The sequence below is a fragment of the Oryzias latipes genome, chromosome 2, assembly GCF_053564925.1.
Source record: "Oryzias latipes strain Hd-rR chromosome 2, Olatipes_Hd-rR_3.1".
NCBI lineage: Eukaryota > Metazoa > Chordata > Actinopteri > Beloniformes > Adrianichthyidae > Oryzias > Oryzias latipes.
The window spans coordinates 39,024,483-39,051,768 of record NC_136238.1 but is presented as its reverse complement, the minus strand read 5'-3'; the positions used below and the strand labels follow the sequence as shown (position 1 = coordinate 39,051,768).

The 27,286-nt window shown below is 41.1% G+C and overlaps 1 protein-coding gene across 3 annotated transcripts in view; it reads right to left on the bottom strand.

Annotated features, from left to right (window-relative positions):
• Nucleotides 1-27,286, bottom strand: part of LOC101155012 (NACHT, LRR and PYD domains-containing protein 12) — a 211,805-nt gene that overhangs the window by 166,227 nt on the left and 18,292 nt on the right. For all 3 annotated transcript variants that reach the window (XM_078934134.1, XM_078934145.1, XM_078934183.1), the window contains exons 7-10: nt 20,150-20,326; nt 15,995-16,171; nt 10,030-10,206; nt 3,300-3,476 (exon numbers count right to left, since the gene is read on the bottom strand). In XM_078934134.1, coding sequence (XP_078790260.1) covers nt 3,300-3,476; nt 10,030-10,206; nt 15,995-16,171; nt 20,150-20,326 — 708 coding nt within the window. The remainder of the gene's footprint in view (nt 1-3,299; nt 3,477-10,029; nt 10,207-15,994; nt 16,172-20,149; nt 20,327-27,286) is intronic.

Genomic DNA, 27,286 nt, shown 5'->3' with positions numbered 1-27,286 from the left:
AACCTCATGCAGAGATTTTTACAGAAGACAAAGATTTAAGTTGCTGGTTCCTTTCAAATCAGAGGAACAAAAAGCACATTAAAAAAATTTCATGTTGGAGTCTCTACTGAAAGCTTTTCCTGACATCTCTAAACTGTAGATGGGCCTTGAAAAACCACAGGGCGTAAAATGTCTGAATGTGGCCCTGAAGAGGAGCTGATGATGGTTCTGCTGTTTCTGCTGCTCCCAAAGTTCCTTTTTCTGAGCCCAGAAATCCTTAAGGATATTTGTGTCAAACTCAAGGCTCGTGGGCCACATCCAGCCTGGTGTGTAAAAATCTGGCCTTAGAGACGGTCGATAGATCGTTTTCTGTTTTATCCATTCATTTGAATTAGTTCTTTTAGAGTAGGGGTCTCCAAAATTTTCTGCTCACTGAGCTACTTTTACATAATGAAACAGTCAGAGAGGTACTTATGTTAGAAAACAGTTATTCACACTTAAAGTTTTCACACTGAACAATTAAAAAAACAGCAAAGTAAAAGCAAAACACATAGTGTGCTGAAAACTTTCTTAACTTTCATATAAGGTTTGTTCAGTGAGAAGTCTGGCACTGCATAGATTTAACCAGAGAGCTACAAGCTAGATAGTATCCACTGAGGTTTACTCTGATGGAGTCATTAAAATGCTCATCTATCAGTCTGGTTCTGAACCTCGACTTACTGACATTCATGTCAGAAAAGGCAGATTCACAAAGATATATCGACCCGAATACTGCTGCTGTCACTCCTATACTTTAAAAACCAGGATTAGACCCATCAAACTTAAACAATTTTTTCCCCATTTCCAATCCTCCGTTTATCTCCATAATTCTTGAAAAAACTGTTGCAGAACAACTTCAAATGCATCTTTCTCAGAATAACTTATATGAACAATTTCAGTCTGGTTTCCGTCCCCTTCACAGCACAGAAACAGCTCTCCTCAAAATCTCCAATGACCTCCTCCTTACTGCTAATTCTGGCCTACTCTCCATCCAACTCTTACTCGATTTGAGCCCAGCCTTTGATCCTTTCTCTTGTACCATCCTCCTAGATAGACTCTCCGTCACAGGTGTCGCAAACATACCTCTCAACTGGTTCCACTCTTACCTCTCAGGCCGCACCCAATTTATTCAATTAAAAACATTCACTTCCCACACAGTTAAATTGATGCACGGAACAAAGCTCATTTTTAAAATGTATGTCAAAGTGGAACGCTGAGGAAACAAACTTGTTGCACTAACAACTGTTGGAGCAGCGGCTATGTGTGGTGAAAAAAGTGGACTAGTGGGAAGGATGTGAGTAAAGATGCAGAAGAAGAAGTGTACTGGTGAGTTAACAGCAGGTCATTGCATCATCCACTAGGACTATGTGGCAAAGTCCTGAAGATGGACATTGGAATGAGCTCTGGAACACAAACTGTAAACTTTAACTGAGCTAAAGGTTTGAATCACCGGCAGTTTCAGTCCTTTATGCAGGAGACAGATTCAGAGTTCACTTACATTCCTGATCTCACAGAGATGTGTTGGCTAAGTCAGGGGAAAAACTGGTGCTGGGGAACCAGACGGAAATGGACTAGATGTGAGAATAAGGTTCTGTTGTAATGCTACTACACACTAATCCTAATAGAGAGATTATATGCAGAGAATGTGGAATGACCCCACAAAAAACCCAAAGGCTAACAGCCAAGCAAAATACTATATTTATGTTCTAATATTTCAAAAACTACACAATAAGAGTACACAAATCTTTGTCAAGAGATAGCTTTGTTGTGTATTAATATTATTTTTGTAGAAGTACCTATTAAGAATTGAAAAGATTTTATTTTGTAACAACAGTGACATTTCCAAATCGTGGCTGACTTAACCACAGCTAAAGGATCGGTGGCCCCTGTTCCGTGGACAGGGCTTGGACAGTGCGTGCTTCAGGGCACGGCATCAGTGGACTTGGATATCCTGGACAGGAACTGCAGATCTGGAACCAGGCACCATGGCAGGATGGCTGGGTCACACGGGGTGTCTCTGTTTTGCTGTCGATCAAGAAGGCACCCGGGCCTCAATGTGGTCCTCCACCATGGACGTGAGAAAGCGGAGCCGGCAGCGGCTTTCCGAGGGCAGAAATAATATTTTCTCAGTGTTTTTAAAGATGCATGTGCAGTCGAGATACCACCCACACTCCACCAGGCACCAAAACTGTTACCAACTTTATAATTACAAAATAGAGATGTGAATACAGATTCACTACCTTTGTTTTTCAATATAAATCATTTCCATGAATTAAAAAAATGCACTTTTCAAGTCCTGCTTTAAAAGAATAAAAACTCTTTCACCGCAAAAATAGGTTGGAAACGGGAAAACAGGTCAATGACAATGAAAAAAAATGAAAACACACAAACTCTGTTAATGTGTAAAACTAATCAACAAATGTTTACAAGTTCTTCTTTTTCAAACAAAACAAAACAAAATCCAATAATGTTAAATCAAAAACTTTGAACAGTTTTAACATTTTTTACTGTCCATTTTATTAGTATATTTCGTTTTCCTTTAGTTCTATTTTTTCCTTTACATGCTTCTTTCTTAGAGCCTTTCTCTACTAGGTTACATTTGCTTCTCATGGCTTGTTTTCTATGAATAATGCACTTTTTATTTATCTTTTTTCATTAATGTTTTCAAGGTAAATTGTTGTTTTGATGTATAAAAGATGCTCTGACCAAAGAGGAATTTTAAAAATGTTGTACCAGTGACAACAACAAATGAAGTACCATCTATTTATCTAAATCTAAGTGTAACTCATGAATGTTTAATTTCAACATTAAAGTCCAGTTTCTGACTCCCAGACTCTGGTTCCCATGGAAACTGATCCACACAGAGGAACATCCTCAGAAGGAGTCTAGTTAACCATTGGAGAGAACAGAAGACTGAGAGATTCTGACACTCTGGACCACTGATCTCTGAAGGGCAGCGTACTGACTATAGCATAATTCTTTTTACTATTTGCATTTAGGTCTTTATCAAATATTGTTAATCATGTACTTTGTTTATTTTTTATTTTGTTGATCTTAATCTTTTCCTGAATAAAAAAACTAGGATGCAACTCTGTAAAAATTTAAATATTTGGAAAATATGCTAATTTGGCCACACCCAGAAATCGAAGCTCTCCATTTAGTGTTTGAGATCCCAGCAGAGAAAAAGGAAGTGATGAGGAAGTGCCTCATGTCTGCAGTTTAGTGTCAACACAAATTTGTCGTCATATTGATCTGAACACAACTGAAACATGGAGTCTGACCTCAGAGTCTGCAGTCTGCAGTCTGGACTCTCCAGAAAACCACACAGATGACGAACTCCTGAATCCTGCAGGTTCTGGTTCACGCTCAGGTCCAGTTGTGTCAGATTAGACGGGTTTTTCTTTAGAGCTGAGACCAGAGCTTCACAGCTGCTCTTTGACAATCTGCAGTTCTCCAACCTGAAATCAGACAGAAAAGTGTGTTCAGGAGCAGTGATGCAGCTGGAGGTCCAGGAACTTGGTAAAATCAGTCATGTGGGATCCGACCTGTTGACAGACTGATGGATGACACTTTCACTGTTTGCTCATTTCTTTTGGATTTTGACCCAAAAACATGATCATGAATGAAAATGCAATAGATTAGAAATGACTTGAAATGAAGTTAAAACAGACAAGGAATTGAAATGTCATTGATCATCATGAATTATTAATTACTAAAAACATTTTAAAAAATGCATGGCAGAAATGCATTTTATGTCAAGGTTTAAGTGACACAATCTGATTCCTGTCTCTTGGCCGCCTGCCCCAGACTCTGAGCCCGAGCCGCCCGCCAGTCGCCTTCACAAGGAAGTTGGAACCCTACCCTACCCTATCCCTGGCAGGGGGTGCTGGGCCCTCTTCAACGGGGGCCGTGTCCCTTGGGTGCTGGCTTCGTGGGCCCGGAGAGACCCTCTCATGGAGAGGAATCCTTGCGTTCTCAGGCAAGACCATGAGCCAGGGATCACATCACATCTGAGCCTGGGGGTATCAGTGTCCCTGTAGTCTGGGTTCTGGACTCTGTCCTTGGTCTTTAGTTCTGCTCAATAGGTATTTCAATTGATTTTAATTGATCACTTTAACTACAAGAACTATCAGGACATCTTTTCCCACAATGCATTGGTTTGTAGTCATCTGGGAAGCTCACAGTCAGTGAGTGTCACAGAGTCACAGTGGGTCCAAAAAATCCAGCTGGGTTCACTCAGGGTGGCGCCTTGCTCACACCCCTTTCCCGCTAAGTCTTTGTGATGATTGACAGGTGACGTTGGAGCAAAAACAAAAACATACGTCACACACCAGGTGATCTGCGCAGAGTTGCCTTCACCTGGTTGATCTCAAACACGCTTATTGTGCATCTTGGCTGCACGTATTTGGTGTCGCCAACATGTCTTTCCATCAGTTTTGGAGCCTTTCTGTGATTTCAGGTATGTGCAACGCTTGTTCCAATCTCAATTGAACGGCGCCCGTTCTTTTACTTACCCCAGTTTGAATTCAATTATGAAAACAGGATTTGTTGACTAGCTACTCTAAAATAACTTGTGACCAGGGTTTAAATGTGTAAAAGTCATAAAAAAGAAAATCAAAAAATAGTTACTGAATTTTGTTTCTCTCTTACAGATTTGCGTTTCATAGAGCAAACGAAAAAAAAGAAAAACAGTCAACAGATTTGAAATTGGTCAGCAGCTGTGGAGAACCTGAATCTCTGCAGGAGCTAAAACTCAAGTATAAGTACACATACACGCAAAACATGCAGAAAAGACCAGGGGTCGTAACACACACCTCTTTATTTTCTTTATGTGTCTGATGTTGGGATGCCAGTGGCACTTTTCAGCACACATTTTATATCACTGGGTCAAGTGATTTGGGAGCTATTGAAAACAATTACCAGAATTCGAATGCCAACCCCTGAAATTTCAATATAAAAATTCATATAAAATATTCATTATCTAGGAATTCAGAATAGTTTGGTGTGTTTTATGTTGGGATGTCAGTGCAACAAATCAGGACACGGTTGGACTCGTTGGGTCACGTGGTTAGGAAGCTATAATAATAAATGCCAGAATTCATGTCCAAACTGGAATTTTAATTTAAATATTCATATAAAATTGGCATCATGTATGATGGCAAAATAAAATGTTGTGTCTGATGTTATAGTGCCAGTGACACAGTTCAGCATACATTTTATGTGATTGGGTCACATGATTTGGGAGCTATTCAAGAAAAAAAGCCAGAATTCATATGCAGATCTCTGGAATTTTAATCTCAAAAGTTACAACTGTGCCTCCCCATCTGAGGGTATTCCAGAAAGCATGCTAGCTCCCACGGTAAATGTGAGGCTAAAGAAGTGTGTAGCATTGCCACATATGTAAATATATATTTGGAGTTGTCTATTTACTGAAAAAAAGAGAAAATTCGGTGTTGACTTCCCTGTGTTAACCCTGGTTACTATAGTCCTGGCTATATGTTTATTTCGTTTGGAGTATATGTTGGATAACAGGGGTATGGAAACTACATGATCAGGAGACTCTGGACTACAAATATGGCTACCTGGGGACTTCCTGGGACCAGGTGAAATACAAATTAAGAGGAGGTGAAGCGGAAAGACAGAGAGTTGACAGCCGCAGGACACGTACTTGCAGAGGATTACTGTGACGTCGGAGAGAAGTCCAACCGCATCGGTGGAATTTTCGGGGATTTATTCCTGCAATCGGGGGAGACCTCCACATGCTTGGAATAACTGAAAACCCTATCAACGGTGGACAGAGCCGGTAAGCCGCGTACGTTCATCCTACGGACGGAACATCGATGTCCCGCGGGTCACTTGGATCTCCGATTTCATATGGAGGGCGGAGGATGCCAAGATAGGCGGTGACTTTGTAAATAACGAACAGATATAGGAAAAAACTTGGGTGTATTGGGAAAAAAACTGGGGAAGCTTGTGTGGGGTTGAATACCTGAGACTGTTTAAAAAAAATTGAGTCATATTGGTTGTGGATTTTTTTTGTTTGTTTGTTTGTTGTGTGTAATACTTTGAGAAATTGAAGAGTGTTACAAGTGTACAACCACCGCTTACGGTTCCAAAAATGGAGGTATGTTTCAGGGTATGCTTAGTTCCCATAGCAACTCATGCTCTGAACAAAACCTGTTCTGGAGCAGGTTTAGTTGAAGGTCAGTTTGTTTTCAGAGAGGTGAAGGAGCATGGCGTGGCCATTTAAAGATAATTTAGTGTATAAAGAAGCTCAGATAATACCTTTTCCACCATGAGAGGGTGATAAGACGACATATTGATGTTGGAAAGATAAACAAAGATACATTTTTACATTGATCTAACTTTATTATTTGCTGCAGTTAAGATAAATAGTTTTACTTTCATTCAAATTAATTCAATGAAGTAGGTGTAACTGTGGTGCTGCTGCAAGGAATTGTGGGATACCATTCCCTTTGCCTGTCTGGTCAGATTTGCCTTTAAGTGTGGGTTTTTGACCAAATGTGTTTAGATGTAGCTGCTTTACTGTGTATTGTTATTTTATCCTGTTATGTTTAATTCTTTCTGCACCATGAGTGAGAGGTAGGAAGAGGATGACGAGGTTTTTAAGAACCACCATAGCGAACTAAAATGGCAAGAACTGAAGTTAAAGTCAGAGTCATGACAACTGAATGCAGGTTTCATATTTCAAATCCACACTGCATCATTTGCTTTTATGTTAATAAGAAATAGAATATCTGCAAATGTAGACACATGAGAGTTCAAGAAGAACAATAAATTATTTTAGCTCCTACTTGCTTTATTTGTGGCTTCCAGCTTATTTTGTCGTCCATATTTACTCTAAGGAACTCAATTTCATTCACTTTTCCACCACATGATTATCAATAGCAACTTTTATTTATAAATCAGCAAGAATATCGTGTTTTCCAAAAATCATGAATTTAGTTTTGTTGACATTAGGTGAAAGTTTATTTCTGTCGAACCATTGTTTTAATTTCACTGTATTTATTATTTTTACAACTTCTTTGAGATTCTCCCCTGTACATACAGTGTGGCGTTGACATAAAAAAGTATTAGTGTATCTGACACCATTTAGAGTCAGGATATACAGTGTTGGACCTAAGATTGACCCTTGTGGTACTCCACATCTTAAATTTAGTAGGGATGATTTACAATGTTCTAGTTGAACAAACTGCGGCCTGCTTTAATGTGGCTGTTTAACCATTTTAATGCTGGTCCTCATATTCCATGTTTTTCCAGTTTGTTTATGAAGGAATTTATATTTTTTGGTAAATTCATTAGGGTTTGCAGTCTTAAATTTTATTACATTGAAGATAAGTCATTTGCTGAAGTGTGTGCTTTAACATCATTTGAACCTTGAAGAAGCTTCTTTAAGTTGCATATGTGAGGGGCTTCAGGAATGCAGCTCCAACCTCCAACCCCCTTCAGGAGAAAACAGTCTTTGATCGTCTAAGACCATCTGGAAGCCTTAACTGTAGATCTGACATGGACCAGAATTAAATTGTCTCCAGGATTCAACTCAATTTATGGGAACCCCCTGAAGGTGTCAACTCACATGAAAAGGACAAAGAGTTGGGACTGATTGCCTGCGGAGAAGGATCAGGGCGACGGTGCTGGACCCCCATGGGGACACTGTTGGTGGTCGGACAGTGGTCCGTCTTTGAAATAACCCCCCTGGACGTTTGAAGCAGGAAGCTAGGACCAAATGCTGTAACTCCTAACATGGGCTGAAGGAAGTAGGCGGGCTTCTCTGTCAGCCAATCTCCAGCGACCAGAGGCGGAGATTCGGCGGCCATCTTGCTCCCGGGGGAGGATGTTCTGACCACATGCTTAAAAGTCTGAACTCAAGGAATTTTCCTGTGTCTCCAGACAAGCTGCATGTGAATTCGGAATGTAACCTCTTGCGTATTGCAGGCCTTGATTTTGGACACCCAGATCGATCTGTTTTATTTTGTTTTACTCTGTTTTTAGAAATATTGTTAGGGAATAAATTTAATAAACTTAATCCGGCCGAATCCCGTGGTTTTCTTCTTCTCGACTTTATTGAACATGCAACAAAGGAAAGTAATCTCAAAGCGACAGATTATATTTTCCAACATTTACTAAAATTTTATGATCAATAGTGTCAAAAGCCTTTTTCAGATCGATGAAAACTCCTACTGTGAACTCCTCATTATCTGTGCCATTTATTATTTCTTCAGTTAGTTGCATAATTGCAATGGATGTTGATCTATTTTTTCTGGAACCATACTGTTTTTCTGACATTAGTTTATGTTTCTCAACAAAGTTTTTCAGCCTTGTGAGGAACACTTTTTCAAGTATGTTTGAGAATTGGCAGAGTAAAGACACTGGTCTGTAATTTGTGAGTTGATGTTTGTCCCCTGATTGGTGTTATGGAATTACTTTGGCTATTTTCATTTTTTGGGGAAAGGATAAATCACAAATATAGGTTAGCGGGTCAACAATGGAATCAATGACCTTTTTTATCACCATCATATTAATTTTGTTAGAGTCTGTAGATGTTTTTTTTTATTCTTTGACAATTTTTTAGAATTTCTTTTGCTTCCACGGGTCTCAAATAGATTGAGTTTAGATTTATCTTGATTGTGGTGTTCAAAAGTTTCCATTTCTGATTTATTACTGCAGTTAATTTTGTTGGCTAACTTTGCCCCTATTATTAACAAAATATTAATTAAAATCCTTTGTCATGTCCTAAATATTGTTGCAAATCTCATTTTTATTAGCAAAAAAGTCTGGATAATCTGTTTTCTCTGTGTTTTCTAATGACACTGTTCAAAACCGTCAAAAAATCTTTAGTATTTGATTTTTTTTGTCTTATATTTTGTATAATAGTCTTTTTTGAATGTTGTCATGATACTGGTCAATCTGTTTTTATGTTTTTGTATCAGTGTTCGGCTTCAACAGTTCTATGTCTTAGAAATTGTTTGTATAAACTGTTCTTTTTATGCATGCATTTCTTAGTCTATTTTTCATCCATGTATTTTTGTTAAATGCTTTCTACTACAGGATTTTGTAAGTGGGCAGTTTTAGTCATATATTGGTGTAAATCTCTGCATTAATCTTTCATAAGCTGAGTTAACATCATTGCTTTCATACAGGGTTTTCTAAATTTGTGCTTGTAGTTCTGATTTGAATGCATTTATTTATTCCTCTATTAGTTTTCTTTTGTAAACTACTTGCCTTTTTTGTTTTATTTCTCTACAAACACATTCAAAGTTTGCTAATACAGGAGGCGGTCACTAATGTCAGTAATCAGCAATCCACTTTTTATTCTGTTTTCTAGGCAGTTTGTGAATATGTTGTCTATCAAGGTCGCACTATTTGTTGTTATTCTGCTTGGTCTGTTGATTAATGGATATTGGCCTAAACTGTACATTGCATGTGTAAAATCCTCTGTCATGATGTGTTTGATTGGGTTTAACAAATCTATATTAATATTGTCACATAAAATATTACCTTTTGGAAATGTTAGCATTTGAATTATGGAACCCAAAAACATAACAATTTAAAATCCATTAGATTTTGCTTAGATTATAAGCTTTGATTTAAAAAATGTCAGATTAAATTGTGTTTCTTTATTTTGAATCCTAAATTGTAAATTTTAGTTTTACTTAACGCACTTTCTTAACGTTTCATCTCTGCAGCACTGCCCCAAGTGTACCGTCTTTTCCTCATGACATCATCATTTTCTTCTCTCACTCTTCCTTTTGCATCCTCCATTTAAGAATTTAAGAATCCTCCATTTAAGAATAACACAAATATGTTCTGCCCTTTTTAATCACCTGCATAACAATTAAATATTATGCTAATTTAGGAAAATTATAAAAAAATGTCAACTAAGTAAATTCAAAACAACGAGAACAAACGAATCACATTAATGTAAGATTGTCATTCTGTAGTGATGTCATCAGTCAGTCATCTGTACTCATCATAAACATGGAGTCTGACCTCAGAGTCTGCAGTCTGCAGTTTGGACTCTCCAAAAAACCACACAGATGAAGAACTCCTGAATCCTGCAGGTTCAGGTTCACACTCAGGTCCAGTTCTATCAGGTTGGATGGGTTTTTCTTCAGAGCTGAGACCAGAGCTTCACAGCTGTTCTCTGACAAATTGCAGTCCTTCAACCTGCAATCAGACAGAAAAGTGTGTTCAGGAGCAGTGATGCAGCTGGAGGTCCAGGAACTTGGTCCATTCAGTCAGGTGGGACCCGCCCTGATGACAGACTGACAGATGATATTTTCACTGTTTGCTCATTTCTTTTGGATTTGGACCCAAAAACATGATCATGAATGAAAATGCAGTGGATTTTAATTGACTTTAAAATGAAGTTAAAATAAACGAGGAATTGAAATGTTATTTATCATCATGAATTATGAATTACTAAATACATTTTTAAAATGCATGGCAGAAATGCAGATTGAACTGACAGTTGGAAAATTAATTTGTATCAAAATTATGGAGCAAAAAAATTTTTTAAAATCCAATGGATTTTGCTTCGATTTCAAAAATGTCAGATTAAATTGCATTTCTTCATCTTAAATCCTAAATTGTAAAATGCATGTTTAAATGACTTAATCACATTGCAAAGTGAATTGTTTTTTGAGAACTGAAGATCACTTTGCATTATGGGTAAAAACAAAATTCCATTGGAAAAGCTTTATGACATGTTAAAGGATCCACCACAAAATCAAAAGAAAAAAGAAAGTTTAAACCTCATGCAGAGATTTTACAGAGGATAAAGATTTAAGAAAATTGTTGCTGGTTCCTTTCAGATCAGAAGAACAAAAAGCACATTTAGAAAATTTCAGGTTGGAGTCTCTTCTAAAAGCATTTCCTGACATCTCTAGATGCTATTATTTGAAAAAAATAAGGATCCACGGTGCCTAAAATGTCTGTATGTGGCCCTGAAGAGGAGCTGCTAATGGTTCTGCTGTTAATCATCCACCTCTCCCCCTCCCACACTCATGGGGCAACAAAAAGAAACAAACATAACAGGAAGAATAAACGAAGGTGGGACAACAAAACTGCCATTTGAAAAGAAATATGGGCAAACAGTTTAATGCTGAGCCCTCATTAGATCAGGAGACTGCGTCCCACAATCCCCTGCTACTAACAGACCTAAAATGCACATGATTAAACTTTCAGTGGACCGTTTAGGCAGGTGGCTGATGTAAATTGAACCACCGTCAGTTCCGTGCATTGCTTGATGAAGTTGAAAGCGAATATTCTGATCTCCTGCTACACAACACAGTCCGATGGTGACGTTTTGCGTCATTTTGTCATCTGTTTAGAACAGGATAAAACATTCCTGAAAAGCAAAGACCTGAACTACCCGCAACTGGAAGACACTGAGTGGCTCGAAAAGCTGCACTTTTTGGTTGATATGACTGTGACAAGCCACCTGAACAAGCTGAACGAAAGTCTCCAGGCGCCGCAAATGCTTGAAGCTGTTCTGTCATTCGAGCACAAGCTGACTGTCTTTGCTAGAGATGTACAGAGAAAGAAGAGGATGCTGCTGCGTTTTACCCTTGCACTGACTTGCTTGGCATTTGCACAGAAATCAAACATAACTGTATTAATTTGATTTTATATACTTTACCTTTTCAAAAGGCTGCTGTTTTCTTTTTTATAAACGCAGGCTGCGTTTTATTGCACTATGTTTGGTTCCCAGAGGGGCAAGTCATGCACGTTTCATTTTGTTGTTTTTTTGTTCAAATCCTCAAAATAAAAATGACATAAAAAATCGGATTACTTTAGTACATTTCTTTAATTTTATCAAAGCAATGAAACATAATTCATTGATATTGTTATGTAGTTAAACTTGCACAACAGAGCAGTCACGTGACGCGTCGTTCTCCGCAGAATGCACTGCAGGGCAAATAAACATTTAATCGTTAATGCCCATTATGTATTTGTAGCAACTTAGTCATTTTGATAGTAGGCTAATATAGATACATATTGCATGTGTTGCCTTCATTATAAGGCTTAAATAGGAATTTTAATATTTTGCGGCTCCAGACTTATTTGTATTTTGTTTTTTTCGTCCAATTTGGCTCTTTCAACATTTTGGGTTGCCGACCCCTGGTCTAAGGGTTTCTGCTTGTTTTACTGGTAGTCTAAGGGTTTCAGATGATTCTGCTGGTAGTCTAAGGGTTTTAGATGATTCTTTTTTATGTATGATTTATTTATACATTTTTCAAAATAAGAAAAACAAAAAACAATTCAAAACCACAATTGCAAAGAAAGAAAAGAAAAAGGGAACAAAAAGGTACACAAATGAATGAATAAAATCTTACAAACAATATACTGTGCTACCAATCTATGAACAGCAGAGACACTGCACACCTTGTTAATGTACCTGAAAGTTCACTGGGTCGTTTCTAAGGTCAAGGACATGACATGCTCTAAGAAAGGTGACCAAATTTCAGAGAATTTACATGCAGTACCATTAAGAGAATGTCTGATTTTTTCCAGCTTAATAAAAGAAAGAGAGTCTTTTATCCACTTTGAGTGAGTGGGTGGGCGAAGATCTTTCCAGTGCATCAGGACAGTCCGACAGGCAAGTAGTGTCAGAAAGGCAATAAGGTCCTCTAACCAAGGAGGGAGAGAATGATTGTCCGGAGGTATACCAAAAAGGGCTGTCATTGGGGATCGGTGTACTTTGACGTTACAGACAGAGGATAAAGAGTCAAATACAGATTCCCAGAAGTCAGAAAGCGACGGGCATGTCAAAAACATATGGGTAAGATTTGCAGGGCCGAGATTACATTTTACACAGGATCAGTACCAGGAAAAACTCTGGCAAGTCTGCTTTTAGATGATTCTGCTGGTAGTCTAAGGGGTTCTGCTGGTTCTGCTGCTCCCAAAATTCCTTTTTCTGGTCCCAAAAATTCTTTAGGATATTTGTGTAAAACTCAAGGCTCGAGGGCCACATCCAGCCTGGTGTGTAATTAAATCTGGCCTTAGGGCCGGTCGATAGATCGTTTTTTGTTTTATCCATTCATTTGAATTTCTTGTTTGAGAGCAGGGGTCTCGAACCTTTTCTGCTCACTGAGCTACTTTTGCATAATGAAACAGTTAGAGAGCTACTTTTGTTTGGCAACAGTTATTCACACTTCAAATTTTCACACTGAACAATTGAAAACAGCAAAGTTCAAACAACACACATAATGTGTTGAAAACTTTCTTGAAACCCACAGGCTAACTGCGAAAAACCCCAAAGGCTACATGCTAATCAACTAGTAGTTCAACATCTGCAAACGGTAACTCTTACCACAGCTTGAGATTGAAGTGGTACAACACAAATGCAACATCCGTGTCTCATGCTCTGCTGTGAACTGTGTAATGGGGGTGACATTTCCAAATCTTGGCTGCCTTAACCACAACTGAGCAATTGGTGGCCCCTGTTCCATGGACAGGACTCGAACAGTGCGTGCATCAGGGCATAGGATCAGTGGACTCGGATATCTTGGACAGGAATTGCAGATCTGGAAGCAGGCACCATGGCAGGATGGCTGGGTCACACGGGGTGTCTGTTTTGTTGTCATTCAAGGACGCACCCGGGGCGACCCGGGCCTCAATAAACACTCCTGTTGGCGGAAGTGGTCCTCCGCCATGGACGTGAAATAAAGCAGAGCCGGCAGCGGCTTTTCAATGGCAGAAAGAATTTGTGCTCAGTGTTTTTTGAAGATGCATGTGCAGTCCAGATACCACCCCCACTTCACAGAGCACCGAAACTGTTACCAACTCTATAATTGCAGCATAAAACAATAGAAAATCTCTACCTTTGTTTTTCAATATAAATAATTTCCATGAATTGCAAAAATGCAATTTCCAAGTTCTGCTTTAAAACAATAAAAACTCTTTCACCCCAAAAACAGGTTGGAAATGGAAAAACAGGTCAATGACAATAAAACAAAATTAAAATTCACAAACTCTATTACTGTGTAAAACTAATCAACAAATGCTTTTACAAGTTCTTGTATTTTAAATATTATTTAAACAAAAAAATACAATAATGGTAAATCAAAAATTTTGAACAGTTTTAACATTTTTGTTTTGTCCACCTTATTATTACGGCCCGCAGCAGCAGTCACTCACTGCAAGGACCATATTGTTTTCGCAGGTGGAACGATTTCGGCGCCTTTCAGCAAAAATGTGACCCCCGCATGCTCAAAAAGTCACCAAAATGTGCACACACCTGGGATAAATTGAAAATGAATTTTTCACAAAGTCAACGTCACCCCACCGAAGACGATGACATCACAGCCAGCGATCCCGTAGAAAAAAATGAATGGGCTGAAAAACATGTACTTCAAAATACAGTTACGAAACCAAAACACACGTGTTGGGGATATCCCAAAGATGTTTTGAAATCATTATGGAACGGCCACACGACCTGCTGCTTGGCGGCCATTTGTGGCGAACTCTGAGAATTGCCGATTTTTGTGTTTTCCAATGAAATGGGAAAAGGACACGTTTGTTTGAGCGATTTTCACGCAATTGCACACACTAGCTGCCAGCTCCAGTCTACAAACACCACGGAAGTGTCGTTGACCTTTGACCTTGGGAAAAAGCCGCCATCTTGCATTTTAAAAAAAAAGCCCCCTTAGCGCCACATAAACACGAAAACTTCATCCCCAGGCGACCAAAACACAAAATGGTTGCTTTGAAGATAAAATCAAAAGAAAAGCCACCATTTTGAAAAAAGTGTTTTTTTTAACAACTCATGACTTAAATAGCCAATTGAGCAATGTGTTTTGCTGAGTCAGTTGATGATGCTGATAACTATGCTAGCACTTTTAACTATATTAGCACAACTAGCATAGTTAGCCTAATTAGCATTTTGAGCAATGTGTTTTTCTGAGACAGTTGATGATGCAGATCGCAATGCTAGCACTTTTAGCCACATAAGCATAGCTAGCATAGTTAGCATTGTTAGCATTTTGAGCAATGTGTTTTTCTGAGACAGTTGATGATGCTGATCGCAAAGCTAGTACTTTAGGCCACATTGGCATGATTAGCATGATTAACAATTAGCAAATGCAGCCTTGACTAGTCTTGATCAAAGGTGGGCGGTGAGGGCAGTGAGGCCGGTGAGGGCGGTGAGGTCGGTAAGGGTGTGGAGGGCGGCCGTGGTGCGTAAAACTTGGACGTGGAAGGCGGGTTGCATCTGCGGGCCATACAACACCGCTTGCAGCTTTAATTATATTTATTTTTCCTTTTATTCTATTTTTCTTTTCAAAGTTTCTTTTTAGTGCCTTTCTCTACCAGTTTACAATTGGTTCTCATGGCTTGTTTTCTATGAATAATGCACTATTTATTTTCCTTTTTTAATTGACCTTTTCAAGGTCAATTGTTGTTTTGATGGATAAATGATGCTCCTACCTAAGAGTGCTTTTTGAAATGTTGTAGCAGTGACAATAAAAGAAGTACCATCCATTTATCTAAATCTAAGTGTCAACATTGAATGAACATTAAAGTCCAGTTTCTGACTCTAAGACTCTTGTTCACATGGAAAGCGATCCACACAGAGGAACATCCTCAGAAGGAGCCTAAGACTGAGATATTCTGACGCTCTAGACCACTGATCTCTGAGGGGCAGCGTACTGACTATAAAATAGCATTTAGCATTTAGTTCTTTATTAAATATTGTTAAAATATACCCAGTATATTCTTAATTTTGTTCATCTTAATCTTTTCCTGAATAAAAAAAACTGGGATACAATCATGTAAAAATTTAAATCTTTGGAAAACATGCTTATTTAGCCACACCCAGGAATCGAAGCTCTGCATTTAGTATTTGAGATCCCAGCAGAGAGATAAAGGGCATGATCCCTCATGTCTGCAGTTTAGTGTCAACACAACTTTGCTATCATATTGATCTGAACACAACTGAAACATGAAGTCTGACCTCAGAGTCTGCAGTCTGCAGTCTGGACTCTCCAGAAAACCACACAGATGAAGAACTCCTGAATCCTGCAGGTTTCTGTTGTTACTCAGGTCCAGTTCTGTCAGATTGGACGGGTTTTTCTTCAGAGCTGAGACCAGAGCTTCACAGCTGATCTCTGACAAACTGCAGTTCTTCAACCTGCAATCAGATTAAAAAAAAAACGTGTTCAGGAGCAGTGATGCAGCTGGAAGTTCAGGAATTTGGTAAATTCAGTAAGGTGGGACCCGCCCTGATAGAAGACAGATTACATTTTTACTGTTTAGCAATTTCTCTTGGATTTAGAACCAAAATCTTGATGGTAAATGAAAATGCAATAGATTAGAAATGGCTTTAAAATGAATTTAAAACAGACAAGGAATTGAAATGTCATTTATCATCCTGAATTGTTAATTACTAAATATATTTTAAAAGATGCATGTCAGAAATGCAGATTGAACTGACAGTTGGAAAATCAATTTGATTTATGGAACCAAAAAACATGATGATTTAGAACCTAATTGATTTTGATTTAATCTAAATCTTTCATTTAAGAAATGCTAGATTAGCAGTACGTATGTGAAACCTGGCCATTTTTTTCAATAGCTGGTTCATAGCTTCTCATTGTGCGCCAAACACGGATTATTTCGTTGTAAGATTTTGCACCGAAGACATTGGACTAAATCTCGACTCTCTCGGATGTACCCAGATATTAATTGTGAATGTGATCGTTGTCACCAATCACCCGCCTCTTTAATTCAGATGTTTCGGTTATGCCCATCACTCTCACAATATTGGACTTATGACTTCGGGTTTTTATTAAAGATCATCCAATTGCCTCTCCAACTTTGGGGGTTGTCCACAATGGAAAAGCCTTGACGATACTAAAATCTGATTTTGTGGCCTTTCCAGCAAGACGTAGTATTTTGTTGTGTTAGAGGTCTCCCTTTCCCAATTTTAACTGCACCATAGTCACTTAGGGCCCCTTGGTGGGGAGGGGGTGTCATGGTGCCTCCGGGAGTCCTCTCCTCCCCCCTCCCTTCTCTGCTCTGCTTTTCAGATTGGACCCAGCTGTTGGCACCAACCTCATCACCTGCCAGTTCTACGTAAGAGGAACCTTCTTCAGCATTCAGTGCCAGCTCGTTGCCCCTCTATGGTGCATTACCTGGTCCCATCATCACAACCTTCTCGAACAATAAATCTGTTAATTATCCATTTCATTCTTCAGTGTTCCTTCCGAGTTCCAGCATCTGGGTCTGCTCAGCCTAGCTGATCATGACTGGGGGTTTGGACAGCACTGTAAGTAATCAGGAAATGTCCTCTCAGTGCCCCTGCCCATCAACTGCACCCTTGAGTACACACACTCTTTACCCCTCAAAATACACACTCCAACATGCACACACACGCTCACAAACACACACACTCACATACATTTCACAGGGAAGTTGGGACCTCAGACCATCAGTCCCCTGCCCTATCCCTGGCAGGGGGTGCTGGGCCCTCGGCAACGGGGGCCATGTACCTTGGGTGCTGGCTTCTTGAGCCAGGCGGGTCCCTCTCATGGAGAGGGATCCCTGAGTCCTTTGGCAAGACCATAAGCCAGGGATCACATCACATCTGAGCCTGGGGGTGTCTGTATCCTTGCAGTGTGGGTTCTGGTCCCTGTCCTTGGCCCTTGGTTCTGCTCAATAGGTGTTTTAATGTATTTTAATTAATCACTTTAACTACAAGAACTGTCAGGACACCTTTTCCCACAATGCATTGGTTTGTAGTCATCAGGGCAGCTCACAGTCAGTTGGTCCAAAAAATCCAGCTGCGTTCGCGTAGGTTGGCGCCTTGCCTGCACCCCTGTCCTGCTAAGTCTTTGTGATTATTCACAGGTGGCATTGCAGCAAAAACAAAAACATAAGTCACACACCAGGTGATCTGCACAGAGTTGCGTTCACCTGGGTGATCTCAAACACTCTTATTGTGCATCTTGCCGGCACGTATTTTTTGCATTTTTTGAATGGTGGGAGGAAGTTGGAGCCCCCCAGAGAAAACCAATGCATGCACGGGGAGAACACAAAACTCCACACAGAAAAGTCCCCCACTGATGTTCTGTTTCAGGTCCCCCAGCCAGGACTTGAACCCGGGGGCCTTTTTGATGTGAGGCAGGAGCGCTAATCACTGTGCCACTGTATAGCCACTTTTATTGTGAAAATTAGATTTTAAAGAAACTGGGAAATAAAATAAAATAAACCATCAGGCAGCAACTTCAACCTGGTAGACGGCGGTCCTTGAAAATATTGCCTGACATTAAACCGGTATGCAGCTACAGATCTGCCTCTGCAGATGTACTCAACTCTTTCTTTTCTCTTCACCAAAACTCTCCTTCTTTCTTTGATTTTCCTCGGTAGTCTGCACTCACACTTGTGTCTGTGTGTGTACATGTACATGCTCACATGCTCTGCTGTGTCTGATTTGAACTTTGACCTCGGTCAGCTTTCAGGCAGGTTTGATCAGGATGACTAGTCTGTCATTTACGACGGAGTTTTAGGGCCACGGTTCTGGCCCTGGCCAACGTCGACTTTAATCTCGTCATGACGAGAACACAAAGTTTTGAGAAAAAACTCGTCTTTTCGAGATAAAAGTCGAAATAAAGTTTCGAGATTAAAGTCGCAATGTTGTGCGCGAGAGAAAAAAACTCGTAAATTTACGAGATTATTGTGGAAGTGATCATGCAGAGCTGCAGAGCAGACCGACTAAACTTTGTTGAACAGGTGAGCTGAATGTTTATTGATAACGTTCCAAATGTCTGGAGGCTCATTTGATTGATTTATGATTCATTAAAGTTTTATTTATTGATGGTTGGTCTGCAGGATCTCTGCAGCCGGATGAAGGCATCGGGTGTCCCTGCAGCTGTTCGCTTGAATCCTTTCTTCCTCCACCATAGACCAGATCTCTATGTTTGTGTGATGCTTCCGTCTGAGGAGGAGAAGCACTTTTTTGCCTTTTTCAACGTTCATTCATTTTTCATTCATTCACTTCATGAATGAATGAACTTTTTCAACTTTTTCAACGTTGTAATGCTAATTATTTTCATTCATCCTTGTTTTTTAATGATCAAACGGGTCGCTTCATCTGCAGCAGTGGGCGTATGTAACACTGTTTACTTCCGCATTGGCGTTAGGATGACAGGTTCATGACGTAAGGTGACAGATAAACTTCAGGTTATGTGAATGAAAAGGAGAATAAAGGCTGCAGCGTTCCACTACACCCAAACGTGTCTCTGAGCTCCTTATTTTACATATGAAAGTCCGCTTTACTGACGCCGAACCCCGGAAAGACTGCTACACGGAAAATAATCTGATTTTGAGTCGCCAAAAGGCTCAGAATCTCTCTGTTTTAAACCTGTAATCCGGAAATGAAGCTTCACAAAAGGCTCCACATCTTTCATCTTCAAACTAGGCTCCGATAAACAGACAACTTCGGTGTTTTCTCCTTGTTAATCTATGAATTTTTTCCCGTAAATTTACAAGTTTTTATCTCCTAATAAAATTATTTTTTTTGTGGCCATAAAACTCTGTCGTAAACTCTTAAATACAAAGCCACTGGCTCACTAACATAAGCCATAACACTGAATACTCCTGGAAGACTCAGCTTCACTTCTCTCGCGCAACATTGCGACTTTAATCTGGAAACTTTATTTCGACTTTTATCTCGACACGACGAGTTTTTTCTCGAGACTTTGTGTCGAGTTTTTTCTCGTCATTTTTTTTTGTGTCGAGTTTTTTCTCGTCATGACGAGATTAAAGTCGACATGACGACTTTAATCTCGTCATGTTGGCCAGAATTTTTTTCCCTCACCGTGGCCCTAAAACTCCGTTGTAGTCATTAGTTTGAGTTCTTGTTTGTTTTCTGACTCTTTAAACTCATAAATCTGTCAACTGATTCAACAGCTGAACCTTTTGTTGCCATGGAAACATTTTTATTCTAAATAAAATCTAAGCAGCTGTTTTTTTCCACTGCAGAATCTTCAAAGAATCAAAGATGTTGAATTTCTGGAAAATCCAGAAAATCTTTGAATCCAAACCTTTCAGCTTCAGTGAAGAACTACAAATGTAGAAATGAACCAACCAGCAGCTTCAATGTTCTGACCTCAGAGTCTGCAGTCTGCAGTTTGGACTCTCCAGTCCAGGACACAGAACCTTCATGGATGAATCCTTCAGGTTGTTGTTGCTCAGGTCCAGTTCTGTCAGGTGGGACGGGTTGGACTTTAGAGCTGAGGCCACAATTTCATAGTGAGTCTCTGAGAGTCCACATCGTGTTGGAATTCTGTGAAGAGAAACAAAGACAGAAACAGGTCATCTTATGATTAATTCAGGTTGTGATGAAGTTCCAGTTGGAACTTTCAGGCAGAACTTTCCAGAAGGTCTTCTTGGTAGAAAAAGACTAATGTGACTTTTCTAAATCTGTACTTGATGCTTTCTTGAAGCTGTTTATGTTGTCATGGAAACAGTACATGGGGGCGGGTCTGTTACCAGCTGGCTGACATGAAAGTGTTTCTTCACTTCTCTGCTCCTCTAAACTCTCTGTGGAATGATGACTCAGCATTGTTGTTCTTTTACAATCAAACTCTACAGATGGCAGACCCATTTTCAAGAACATTATCTGCATCTTCTCCTGTCTGATCCTGAAGATGAGCTTCTTACTGCTATGAAAAAACTTGTTTCCATGACAACATCTCCTTCAAGATCAGCTGGAGCATGGGTGTGAACATGAGTGCAGTCACTGACTAACATGCAGCTCTCTTTGTTGACAGATCCATGAACAACTGTCTGCAGAATCAGAATCAGCTTTAATGGCCAAGTACGATGCATACACCGTATTTTCACGACCATAAAGCACACTTAAAAGTCCTACATTTTCTCCAAAATATACGGTGAGCCCTATGGTGTTGTTTTGTGATGTAGGAGGATGTAGGAAAGGGCAGCATGACAACGGTAAGGAGGGAAGTGTGGACGGGAAAGAAGACACGCCCGAATAGTACTAAATTGCAGGTGTGTGTGCAGAAACCGGTGTGTTTGAGCTCCTGCAGTGCAGGAAGCGTGGGGGGGGGGGGGGGGCATGTGACAGCTGCTGTTTATGGAGTTAAGAAAAGTAATAAAGTTCCTGTAAAAGAACAGACAGTACTTCTTCTGTTATATACTCTGTGACTGGTCAGGAGTTCACAAGAGTGACGGCTTGGGGGAAGAAGCCGACTTTGTACTGAGTGGGTTTGGTGCACATTGTCCTAAAACACCGCCCTGACGGGAGAAGGCTGAAAAGGTAGTGTCCATGATGGTCTTTTGCAATTCTTCCAGCTCGAATCGCTGAATGGGTGCTAACCAGATGCTGAATGGAGGGAAGGCATGGAACCAATATTCCTCTCAACAGATCTGATGATTCTCTGTAGTCTGTTCCTGTCATGTGAAGATGCTGATCCAAACCAGACCGTGACAGATGTGGTCAGGACAGATTGAGTTATTGCCATGTAGAAGATGGTCAGCAGCTCCTGAGCCAGGTTGAACTTCTTGAGTTGTCACAGGAAGTACAACCTCTGCTGAGCCTTTTTCTGGAGTGAGACAATATGAGCAAGGGTTAACCCTTGTGCAATCTTAGATGACCCCACCCTTACATTGACGTGTTATCCCTCCCATGACAAAGGTGGATAAAGGTGGAAAGATTTTATGTAATCCATGGACACCAGTGATGGTTTAATGATTCACAAATCATTAAAGAAAAAAGGTTCAGCGCACTGTCTAGTGGGTCTAGATGACCCAACTCCCAATGTTAAAGTGCCGAGGATAGCACAAGGGTTACGGTCTTGTAGACCCTAGGAACCTATTTGAGTCTGTTAAGGGGACAGTGGTGTTGAGAAATGTGAGTGGAAGGGGTGGGGTAGTCCACTGTCATCTCCACCATTCTAAGTGGATTCAACTCCAGGTGGTTCAGGCTGCACCAGAGGACTAGCCACTCCACTTCTCCTTTGTATGTAGACTCACCACAGTCCCGGATGAGCCCAATGACTGTGGTGTCGTCTGCAAACTTCAGGAGTTTCACAGAAGGGATTCCTTATGAGCAGTCATTGGTGTAGAGGAGAAGAGCAGTGGGGAGACAATCTGGGTGCTGGATGGGAATCGTCCCAGTAATACCTCCTGCCTCCTGTCAGTCAAACTGGTGATCTACTGACAGGTGGAGGGAGGCATGGTGAGCTGGGACATATTGTGATGGAGGAGCTGTGGGACGATGGTATTAAATGTAGAGCCAAAGTCCATTAATAGGACCTGTGGTCTCTGCAGAGTCAAGGTGGTGCAAAATGTAGTGGAGAGCCATGTTGACTGCGACCTCCACTGACTTGTTACTCTGTAGGCAAACTGCAGGGGGTCTAGGAGAGGGTCTGTGATGAACTTCAGGTGGTTCAGCACCAGTCGTTCAAAGGATTTCATGACCACAGAGGTCAGGGTGACTGGTATAGAGTCACTTAATCCTGTGACAGGGGACTTGTTGGGAACTGGGATGATGGTGGAGAGTTTCAGACAAGCAGGGACCAGAAATTTCAGGCAGGACGGACAAACTCCATCAGGTCAGCAGAGAAAGAGGCCAGGGGGGGGAGCTTCAACAGGAAACAGAAAAGTGTCTTACTCCAATAAAAGTAGGTTGATACTTCAGTGTCTCATTAAAAGCCACGAATCTTCTTCACAGGAGCCTCAGGAGACCAAGCTGACATCATTCTGACCTTTAACTGTCATCATGCTCCTCACAGTTCACACACACATCAAACATTAGCTGCGTTTACATGGACAAAAGTAATCAGAATGAATGCCTGATCGTAAGACAAATGCGTCACGTAAACACGCCATTCGAAATACTCTGCCCCGATCAGTCTCGTTCGGATCAAAATTTCTTTCCGATCGAGATAGATGGGTTATACCGATTGTTGATCCGATCGTTGTTCATGTAGACAGTTTATTTCGATCGTGTGTCACTTATGCTCTGGTTTAACGTCATGCATAGACGGTGTTTCTCTGAGAGAAAGCTTTGGAGCTCAAACAGGACCGACCGGCTGCTCTGAGGATGCTCAGTGCAAAGCACCGCTCTGCTCTCGCCCCGCTGGCTCTTCGCCTCTCCGCTCTCTTACACCCCTCACAAAGGGGGGTGCGGGGGAGGAGCGCTTCATGCCCTGTGACGTCTGAACCCTGCGCGGCCCGGGCTTGGGTGCCGGTGGACCGAGCAAATGTGTCTCTAAGCAGAGATGCCTGATTTTTAACTTGTGTCTGAGAGGAGGAAGGATGCTTTGTTACATGTTTGTTTTGTTGTTTTGTTATGTGTGGGAGAATTCGGACTGCAATCCACCCCGCCGCTCTGGGATTTGCGGTTAACAGACTCAGGAGAACTGTGTGTCTGAGCAGAGCTCGGGCCGCCAGCTCACACAGTGGCTTCAGGAACATTATGGTTCTCATGGTTCTAGAGCCAAACTATTAAACCAAAGGAACCTAAAGGATCAGAAGAAAGAATGGGTTTCTGCTTCAGTTTCTTCTTTTAGTCATTAAACTGTTTTATTCACAGATCAATGATTTCTCTAGAAAGACGATAACGAGCAGAAGAAAGAGCATTTTAGAAATGTTCTTCTAGAATGACTGACATTGTGGAAATGAAAACATCCTTTCATTCTGGACCGTCTGCTTTGTGTTCAAACCTTTCAAGACGCAAGCTAATCTTTGACCTGGATTGTCGTCACCTGCATTTGCAGTGGAATGCAAGAATTCCAAGATGGCTGCCGCCGCTACGTCTGCGTCCACCTCCACTGCCGTGACTGCACCAACAAACCCTGACACACAGATCACTAACCTCAAAAAGGACATCCAGAAACTCTCTGATGAGTTGAGGTCAAAGAATGATCTGTTGAACTCTTTGCTGGACCTGGTCCATCAACAGTCCATGCATATTGCTTCCCTGAAAGCGGCTGTGGAAGACACGGTTCACTGGGATCCTGACACCTCGCCGCGGCCTTCCTCGAGCTCCACACCAAAACCGCTTTGGTCTGAGGTGGTGTGCCGCAGGAAAAGACCCCTGGACCGTGATGGGCTCCTTCTCTCCAACCGCTATGATGTTCTGTCGGCTCCAACATCTGACGACGTTCTTCTGGAAGCTGAAAACCATCGCCCTGTCGCTGCTTCTCGGCCCGAGAAAGAAAGCCGCCCGCCATCTGCCTCTGGAGGTTCATCGTCCGCCAAACGCCGACAGCTACTGAGGGACGCAGTGAGTAGACGCCCTGACAGCCGCCGCCGCCCGAACGTAACCCACGTCTTTGTGGGATCAGCAAGCAATGCGGGTTCTCCATCTGCGGTCGCGACCGGGGCGTCAGGTTCAAAGTCCGCTGCGTCTCCCCCCGCGGCAGGTGTCGCGGTGACCGCCGCCACCTCTCCTCTTCCTGGCGGCTCGCCCCCCTCATCGGCCGCTTCCCCGGCTCGCGCAACAGGTGTAACGCCAACTCCCGCTTGCTCTCCTGCAGCGACGGGCCCGCTCACTTCGGCGGCAAGATCTCGCGGCCGCGGGGACCCCCCTGGCTCCTTCGTCGTGGGAACCTCTATGGTCAGGCATGTTCGTGTTGACGGGAGCCGCACCTTCTGTCACCCAGGCGCCCTCATACGAGACATCACCAACTCTGCCCACCAGCTCTCCCTTCGTAACCCCTCCACACACACAATAATAGTCCACGCAAGAGTGAATGACCTAAAGTTTCAGCAATCTGAGACCCTCAAGAAGGACTTCATCACTCTCATCCACTCCATCAAGCAGCTGGACAAACAGTGCATCATCTCCGGTCCGCTTCCATCTCCCCGCTTTGGAGACATTAAATTCAGCCGTCTGCGACAACTTCACATCTGGCTTAAAGGACACTGCCTTTCTAATAATATTCCATATGTTGATAATTTCACCACCTTCTTCAATAGACCAAATCTCTTTAAACCAGACGGCATCCACCCAAACCAAACAGGATCTCAACTTCTGTCCATGAACATTGAACTCACACTCCGCTCTGTTAAACTGCTCTCTGATTGACTGGACCACTGGCATCCATCCTCAGTTAAAACCACGGTTATCACACAACAAATTCCAGTTCACATAACAAGCAGATCTCACAAACATCCCCAGTTCAGATCCACCAGATCCACAATTAGATATCTTCATCACATTCACACATTACCGGACAAAAAAGATAAATCAATCCATCTGCACACACACACTGTTTTAAACTTTGCTGTTTTAAACATTCGCTCTCTTTTAAACAAATCTTTTATCGTGAATGAGCTCATTTTAGACAACAATTTAGATTGCCTTCTTTTAACAGAGACCTGGCTGGGTGCTGATGCTTCTGTTGTTCTCACTGAAGCATCCCCACTAAATTTTAACTTTTTATTTTCTACCAGGGGAGATAAAAAAGGCGGTGGCACTGCATCGATTGCTCGTGGCTTATTTGCAACCAAAACAATCACGCTACATAGCTACTCCTCATTTGAGCATCATGCATTTTCTTTTAACAGCCCATCTATTTTATGTGTTACTGTTTACAGACCACCAAAGCCTCCCTCCTGTTTTATTCAAGAATTTTCTGAATTTTTATCTTTAATACACTCCAAATATAGTAGAGTTTTAATAACTGGTGATTTTAACCTACATGTTGATAAAGATAGTGATGCTCATGCAAAGGAGTTTCTCAACCTCTTGCATTGTATGGGATTTCACACAGCATGTCACACAGCCTACTCACAGCAGGGGGCGCACTCTAGACTTGGTGATAACTCATGGGCTGTCCTGCAGTGTGTCCTCTGTTGTTGACATGGCTGTGTCAGATCACTATTGTATATTTTTTAATATCACCAGTTTTACTCGACAGGAAGCTCCAGCGAGAACTGTGAGGAAACGATACATAACTCCTGATGTGGCTGCAAATTTTATCAATATTTTACATCAAACTCCCGCTTATATTTTACCTGCATCATGTGATTTTATGGTTGAACATTTTAACAACAAACTACAGTCAGCCATTGATGCTGTAGCTCCACTTAAAACTAAAACGTTGAAAACTAAAGCTACAGCACCATGGAAGAAAGAACCAATCAGAGCCTTGAAACGCGAATGAAGGAGAGCGGAGAGGAAGTGGAGAAAAACTAAGTTAACTGTACATCGCAAAATTTTTAAAGAACAGCTAACGAGGTACAGTCATGCAATAAAAAAAGCCAGAACCCTCCACTTCTCAAACTTAATTTTACAAAACAAAAATTATCCTAGAGTTCTCTTTAAAACAATAGACAGTTTAACTAAAAGAGACTCTCAAAGTTCCTCCATAGCAGCCTCAGATGCTGTATGTGAGAGTTTTGCAGACCACTTCAGGAGTAAAATCAATGCTATTAGATCTACTCTTTTAATTCAAAAAGGTGTTGCTTTTAATGAATCTATAGCATTGTATTTATCAGAGGAAACACTGGAAAGTTTTGTCCTGGTTGATGCTGTGGGACTTGGTCAGGTTTTCTCCCAGTTAAAGCCAACCACCTGCCTTTTAGACCCAATCCCCACATCGTTGTTGAAAACATTTTATGACTTCTTTGAGTTTGAGCTTTTAAATATAGTAAATTACTCTCTTCAGACAGGTGTCTTCCCTGCTGCCTTTAAAACGGCAGTGGTGAGGCCTCTTCTGAAGAAGAGTAATTTAGATCCAAACAACTATAACAATTATCGTCCAGTATCCAACTTACCATTTTTAAGTAAAATGATTGAAAAAACTGTTTTATTCCAATTTAATGAGTTTTTAATTAGAAATAACATATTTGAAAAATATCAATCTGGTTTTAGGACGAACCACAGCACAGAGACGGCCCTTGTTAAAATAGTAAATGATATTAGATGTAACCTGGATTGTCAGAAACTCTCAGTTCTGGTACTACTGGATCTCAGTGCTGCTTTCGACACTGTAGATCACAGTATTTTACTCAACAGACTGAGAGGTTTGGGCATCTCTGGTACTGTACTAAAGTGGTTTTATTCCTATCTCACAGATCGAAGTTTTTATGTAAGTATGGATACTTGCTCCTCAAGGGTCTTCGACATCAACTGTGGGGTCCCCCAAGGTTCAATTTTAGGCCCACTACTTTTTAATCTATATATGCTGCCACTGGGGGACGTCATCAGGAGGCATGGCGTTTGTTTCCACAGCTACGCTGATGACACTCAACTCTACATCGCTGTGTCTCC